This window comes from Sinocyclocheilus anshuiensis, unplaced genomic scaffold (assembly GCF_001515605.1).
Source record: "Sinocyclocheilus anshuiensis isolate Anshui unplaced genomic scaffold, SAMN03320099.WGS_v1.1 scaffold762, whole genome shotgun sequence".
Lineage (NCBI taxonomy): Eukaryota > Metazoa > Chordata > Actinopteri > Cypriniformes > Cyprinidae > Sinocyclocheilus > Sinocyclocheilus anshuiensis.
In genome coordinates, this window is record NW_015542390.1 from 693,518 (window position 1) to 701,142 (window position 7,625).

General features: G+C 35.8%; 1 protein-coding gene across 2 annotated transcripts in view; it reads right to left on the reverse strand.

Annotated features, from left to right (window-relative positions):
• cunh18orf63 (chromosome unknown C18orf63 homolog) overlaps window positions 1-7,369 on the reverse strand; it is a 42,590-nt gene extending 35,221 nt beyond the window's left edge. For both annotated transcript variants that reach the window (XM_016491933.1, XM_016491934.1), the window contains exons 1-5: window positions 7,290-7,369; window positions 6,934-7,053; window positions 4,585-4,663; window positions 3,328-3,384; window positions 1,366-1,477 (exon numbers count right to left, since the gene is read on the reverse strand). In XM_016491933.1, coding sequence (XP_016347419.1) covers window positions 1,366-1,477; window positions 3,328-3,384; window positions 4,585-4,663; window positions 6,934-7,052 — 367 coding nt within the window. In that variant the 5' untranslated portion in view covers window position 7,053; window positions 7,290-7,369. The remainder of the gene's footprint in view (window positions 1-1,365; window positions 1,478-3,327; window positions 3,385-4,584; window positions 4,664-6,933; window positions 7,054-7,289) is intronic.
• Window positions 7,370-7,625: the final 256 nt, after the last annotated feature.

Consider the following 7,625-nt stretch of genomic DNA (forward strand, 5'->3'; position numbering starts at 1 on the left):
TTTTATTTAATCAAAATAACCCAACTGCAGTTTGAGCGAGAATAATTGGAATGCTCAATGAAAAAACATCATTTTTGAAAATTGTTAAAAATTGAGTTATCTGTCTTTGCAAATGAACTCTTCATATACTTTTACATTCAACAGCAGAAGAAAACTCATACAGGTTTAGAAGAACAACAGACCTTTAATTTTTGGGTGAGCTATTCCTCTAAAGCAGCCTAATTTAGCTGCTGTTAAAATTTATGTCAATAATGTTAATCAAACATTAGAAAGAAAATCACTCACTGTCCTTGACCGAATCACTTTTGTAAAATAAATAAGAATGAATGTATATTGAATTTATACAGTGAAGACTATTCAGTTTATTTGTACAATTATTGTATACAATATAATTTCTTATTCAGTGCTTTATGTGTTTCAAGTAGGTCTATTTTTTTTGTAATTTTGTCTGTTTAGTTGTCTTAAATATAAGCTTGTTTTAACTTAGGCTATAGTATTTTTTACATTTTTTTAAATATTGAAATTGGTAACAAGAATTATAAAATTTCAATGCATACATTTTTTTTATGAATAAATGTATCATTATTGTGATAGGGGGCCCTGAAGTAAGTCATAGCCCCGGGGCCCAGTAAGGTCTTAATGCAGCCCTGACTAGTTGAGCTGTAATTATGGTGAATTCTCTCTGCTGGGCTTTGATAGAGAACTCCAAAGACTTCTGAGAGCCATGAATGCAGCTTTAACTGAGCTCAAGGATGGTACCGCACACATTTTCAAGGCACGGCCTCCAACACAAGGCCATCAAACTGTCTGAATATCTTATCATGCACTCATTTTAACTTATACATAAAATACCTAATATGCAATCAATCTTGGATAAGAAACAATAGTGATTGACCGGCTAATTGACTCTTGTTTAGAAGCATCACACACACTTTCCAGATTAATTATCATTAATTAGTAACTGTAATTATGGTGCGTTAAACTAGCACAGACATAATTCATGACAACGTTGATGAACTCCAAAATTCAATGTGTGTGCTCATTTCTGTTAAACTTGGCTGAGCTGACACTTGCTAACCTTGAGCTGAGGCAATAAAAATATTAGCTCAGCAAAGATAAAAGGATCATCCAGTCTATTAGACTACATGAATTACTCATGTCTGCACTAGAAAGAAGGCTCAAGGTGAAGCGAACAAGATTACACACCAGCTAAATCAGCCACAAAGTGAACTTTACCCTCAACCTACACTAGTGAATGACTGCCTTCACATTCAGTGAGCAACAGGCAAAATTCAGCTTGATTTTTTTTTTTACTTCTACAATCATGGAAATGTTTCAGGCTTTTGTAAGTATACTGCTTCTCACCTGCTACAAGATATTGGCCTGCTTTGTTCCATTTAGGGGCCAGTGTAGCAGTCACAGAATAAGACAAACACGTCTGCAGAATCACAGGAAATACCCTTTGAGGAGGGTTGAACTGCGGGACAAAAAGTAAGAGATTATGAGAAGCACAAATGCTATTTTAACACTGCGGGCAAAAGTGGCCCAAATCTGATTCTTTTTGCTCATATGAGACTCATATCTGTTTATTCATAACAGTTTGAATAGTACAAATCGATTCTAGCATCTGTGGTCCTAAATCAGATACAGGTCTGATGTTTTGCATTGTCACCTCAGTCTGAACAGTTACATTCATTCATGCGAATTTTCAGTCTTTCTAAATCTATATTCTTGGCAATTCTGCAGTCATTTATTACTATATAATATTTTACATAATTATCTACTGCAGAATATCACATTATTTACACATACCGTATATATTAGGGATGCTCCGATCAGGATTTTTGCAGCCGATACTGAGTACCGATTTCTTGTCATGGTGATCGGCCGATACCGATGCCGATTCTGATGCTTCAAGCTTTATACAGACGGTTTCATCGGGCGCACGCGCCTGGCCTGAAGTTAACTTCCGGTCTGTGTTTGTTTATCAGTCTGGCTATGGCGCCGGCTACAAACACAGTTAAAGTTAAGGTGATGAGTAGACTGAAGTTGGGCTCAGGTGGTTGTGCTGTGGGATGTGTTTCCCATACATTTATTTATTTGTGGCGCTCGCCACAATATCAAAACAGACGGATTTTCCAAAAGGCTTCGTTGAATAAAAATGAGCATGTACTGCATGTTTAAAAATCAAAACGAGGCACGGGTGTTTTTATATCACTGTATTTCTGAAGGAAGACTATCTTTAGAAAATTTTCGATGTCATTTTCATTTGCCTCTTTTCAAAGTTTTCAGTTATCCACTGCGCTGTCAAACTTAACATGGACATAGGGGATACGCTAGAGCTCCAAATGTCCATTGTTAAACTCACCGCGGTCACATTTTTGTGAAGTAGATTGTTTATGTGGCTGTTGACGATTTGATATAACTCTGGGAGAGCTACATTGGTAAAATATTTGCGCTGTGGCAGTTGATATCATGGTTCAAGATGTGCAATAAGGCGTTTAAATCCAATGTCTTCTGTGACTGACAGCGGCTGGTTGTCAATACATACAAATTCCATTATCTTTGTGGTTATAGCCTTAGCTTTCTTGCTGTCTGGTGTGTAAAGTTCGTGTTTTTTCAGAACATCTGTAATGGATGGCTGAGTGAGAGTCGCATTACTAGTTACCGTTGCCTTTTTTGCAGTTGTCAGTTTTTCGTATTCGCCATACGTCTCGCGGTGGCTCGTTCTTAAGTGCAGAATCAGGTTCGTCGTATTAAATGTTTTGGATAATGCTCCGCCCTGTGAGATTTCTTTGAAACATACACGGCAAATAGAGAATTTTTCATTGTTTCTCGAAATGTCATAGTATTTCCACACCGGCGATGACATGACTACAGCGCCAAATCATTTACGTCCTCACGCATTGACGTCGTCAAATTGCGATCGGTTCGTGAGATCGGCCAAGTTTAGTGAGTACCGATCGAGTCATAAAATGTGATTATCGGCCGATACCGATCTCCGGCCGATCGATCGGAGCATCCCTAATAAATATATATATATATATATATACACACAAACATACAAACACTTCAAATAAATGCTGTTCTTTTTTACTTTCTACTCAAAGAATCTGCAAAAAAAAAAAAAAAAAAACTTTCAAAAACATAATAAAATATCCTAATGACCCTAAACTTTTGAACTGTAGTGTATGTTCAGATGCAGTGGAGAGACACTCTTCAGGCAAGTCAGTAGTGTAGGGTCAGACCAAACTCATGGAGCAACATGAACATTTGAGACATTTTTCTGGACAAAACAGATTCTCAGAAAAACGTCTTTAAACTCACCTGTAGACCATGTTTCTGTGCAAAGGCCTGGGTAATACCGCTCTTGTAAAATCTAATCTAAGACAAAGTGCAGGGAACAAAAACAATCAGAATAGACAGTTAAACAAAAAAATACTCAATTTATGCTACATCAAACAAAGACCAAAGCTAGTGATCACAGACTTGTGAAAAGAAACGCACAAAACTTCATTCAGAACTTCATTCAGTAATTTCAGTGAGTTGCGTTGCTACAAAGGCTTTTCTCTTTTGGCTGCACAAATACAAAAGCCAAGGAAGTTACACAAGCACAACATACTAAATTATTCAGCAGTGCACCCACTGAAGTCTGACAGCACATTCACAACATTTGTAAAATGTGCATCGGATTCAAATCATAGGCACTACTGAAGGTAAGTGCTGATTTAATTGGCCTTAGTTCAGGACAGGAAAGGAGATGATGACAGACTCAGAGTGTGTGGAATGTGCCTCAAATATTTTGCTTCGCACGGGACATGCCTTTGCACGAGCTGTGCTGACACGCACACACACCCTCATGAAAAGTCACGCATATGCAACAACTTCACGCAAGGTGATGCACATATCACGAACACTGAGGGAAAGAGAAGAACAATAACATGTTTTGACAGGAAAAGCAATATAATTCATAAATGTTTTGCCTGACATTGATTTTTTTTTTTTTTTTTTTTAAATGATCCATTTTGGCGTTAATTCAAATCATCATGAAATATAATTATGTTACACTTCACTGAAAACAATTTTGTGAGCAAGAGCATTTGCCTTCTATGTACTGTATGTAGGAATACAATTGAGAGACACAAAGAATTAAGTGTACTAAACAATAAATATTTCTTCAGCCTTTTCTTCCTGCATGAATTTATGGAAGACAGAAAAAAGGGTACTTGTGACTTTTAATCTCACAAGTCTGCCTTTTTTCTTAGAATTTTAAGTTTATCATCTCGCTGTTGTTGTTTTTTTTTCTCAGCCATGGAATACAATTTTTTTAAAAAAAGGTAATTGACTTTTTTATCTCAGGATTATGTTTTTCCTCACAATTCTCCGTTTATATCTCGCAATCTTGTATTTTTATCTTGCAATTCTGAGCGTGAATTGTGAGATATAAAGTAGGCTGGTTCTCCTTTCTAAGGTCACAGGAGGGCTCTCAGACCGAAGGAGCCAATCACCATTACAAATATATATATTACAAATATTAACAATAAAAAAAAAGCTGGATGTAAATATAAAATCTATCATACTTACAGTCATTATAACAGTGATGCCCCCAAAATGGCCCAACACCGGAGAAGCAACAATGTCTGAATGCAAGAGAACAAGCTCCCTGAAAGACAGAGAGAAAAGCCTTTGACGCTTCAGAGGTCAAGATAATGAAATATAAAGCGCTTCATCTTTCTAGAAAACAGCCTCGTGGTCTGTTCGGCTGATTTCACAGACTGCAACTGTAGTGATATTGTTTTATATACAGTACTTAATCCTGCTGTTGTGTTGAAAATCAACCCTTTTGCGTTGGAGGTCAAACTGACCATGCAATTTGCCAAAAATCAACAAAATGAAAAACACTAAAGAGTCATGAAACATACATAAAATCTACTGCAGCTTGTAAGAGATATAAAATATATCAGTATAGTGATAGGGGTCAATTTGACCCCAATATTTGTCAAAAATTTCTTTGATTTTCTTTGTTGTTGTTGTTTTAAATGATGCCTACTTGCAGTGACTATTACAACGAAGTATAAATAATACAGTATGTATCATTATTTGTACATAAATAGTATTTTTTGCAAATAGTTTTTATCCTTATACTTGCACTGTAGATAGCCTCTGCCTTTTTATGTCAAACCCTTGTGAGGGTAAAATGGCAAATTGTTATTATTGTTGCTTTCTTTTCTTTTTTTCTTGGTTTTATTTATTTATTCAAAGTGCTGATTTTTGGTGAATTGCATGAAAACCTGGCATGCTTTTGTACAGCCTTTCCAAAACATATCTATGAGTCTAAACTTTGCATGCACATTCAAGGCCCTAAATGAGAAAAAGCCATAAAATCTCAAAAAAGAAATGCATTGTTAACCAGTGTTTCAAGCAGTTAAGTCATTCTTGAGAAGTGGGACAAAACAGGGTGCAAAATTGAAAAAATAAAACCTTGTACTCAGACAAATAAAACTACATTTATGTATCTTATATGTACTAAGCTTCTGAGCTATGCTTTGATACAACCTCCCAACTTTTCTCTTTTTTAACAAAATGTGCTTTTTTTACCTTGGACTGTGTAATATCATTTCAACTTTATCTTTAACAGCATTCAAGATGTTTTTAACATTTCAAAACACATTCTCGTGTTAGCAGACAGATTACTCTTTCACATGTGACCAACAATTCCACAACAAATATCAAATATCATAATGAAATATTATCAAAATATTCAACTGACGGAGGTGACAGAACTGACGGAGTTGACACATCTGACGGAGGTGACGAAAACCTGAATTTGTAGTCATTTTAACTATCAAATACATTGAATCAGTCAATTACTGTATTAAAACAAACACAACAAACAGTGAGTATGTTATTGTTTATAAAGCTTTTATTCAAGAGTCACATTTAAGTATTTTGATATATCATTGGAACACAAAATCTTATGGTGGTGACATCTGACGGTGTTGACAAATTTGGCATTTCTTTCACAAAACCAATGGAGTTCATGTAGTAGCCATTTTATTTTTTTCTGTTGATGCTAGATGCTAATGGAACCTGCTTCAGGAGAATAAAATTATCTAAATATTTCAAATAATTTCCTCAGAAATTGGAAGATGGTGTTGACATATCATGGCTGTGACAAAGGAAATATTAACATTAGGATTTAAAATATTCTAAAACTAAAACTTAGCAGAGCCTGTCTGACACTGATGTACTCTGCAGAGGTGAACTGTGGCGAGGGGGTCCTTTAGAGTGACAGCTGCCCGATATTCCCTGATTTTATTACATTTTATTGAATGTCAATGTTGAATGTGACGGTGTTGACAAAAAGTGGGGACGCAACTTTAAAATCTTATGAAACATGCATGTGTCATTAAAAAAAAAACACCTTGCTTTGATAGGAGATATTATTAAGTGTTGCTTTTGATAAAACAAGCTATTTTTCATCATTAAAAAAAAAACATTGTTATCCATTTGATTGCATATGAATGCTTGAACCCTTCTCCGTGGACACACTGTTTTAGATGTAGTGAGAGGACATTAAGAAACATAGATTTTGGTATAATAATGAGAAAATTAAATTGAAGGTGATAATTGTGTTAAATACATTCTATTATTAATCCCTCATGACATTTAAAATTGAAAATATTTTTATTTTTTAAAGCTAATAGCAGTTACCCTTGCTGGACCTGTTTTGTCCCACGTCTCAAGAATGACTGAGTTAACAAATCGAGTATGGGTCAAAGGTATCATGTCAAGCTTCAAAATATAAGGGTCTTAATAATCACACTTTATGTGCCTTTCATCACATATAAAGACAACAATCACGAATCTAATAAATGTGAACAACTAAAAATATAGTTTTATAACCAGCACACATTATATTTGTATTTTCACCTGCAGGTTTTCACTTGTTTGTTTCTCATTTCTCCTTCATCGCAATTGTTCGGAAAGAACAGATTTACACAACATAAATTCCTCAGGTCCGGAAGATTGAGGAAAAACAAAGAACTCATTCTGAAAAGAAAATGATGAGGGTTAAATTGGTCGAACCAAATAACTAATTATTGGTTAACCTGTGACTAGTTTGGTCCAAAGACTAAATTAACGTTAAACTGTGCGCATATTCTGTCAATAATTACCTCAGATAAGACTAACTCTATCTATGAAACAAAACTCTGAAAGAAACTTTACAGTGTGCTGACATGAAGAAAGAAAGAAAGAAAGAAAGAAAGAAAAAGGATTAGTTTTACCTCAATTTAAGGTTACACAACAATAAGTGCTGATGTAATGTTACCAGAGCGCGAGCTTTTGGCGGTAACTGTTAGTCAGGGTTGCCAGGTTTTCACAACAAAACCCGCTCAAGCGTTACTCAAAACAAGCCCAATCGCGTTTCGAGGGGGGTCCCCGTTAAAAATCGCGTTCCGGTGGGTAAATTGCACGTTTTTTGGCGGGGTTCCCCTGGGACATTTCCCATTCCAGCAAAAGGGTTTGGCTGCAGCAGGCGCTTGCACTCTCAGGCTTGCACTCTCAGGCTTGCACTCTCAGACACTTGCACTCTCAGGCTTGCACTCTCAGACGTGCACTCT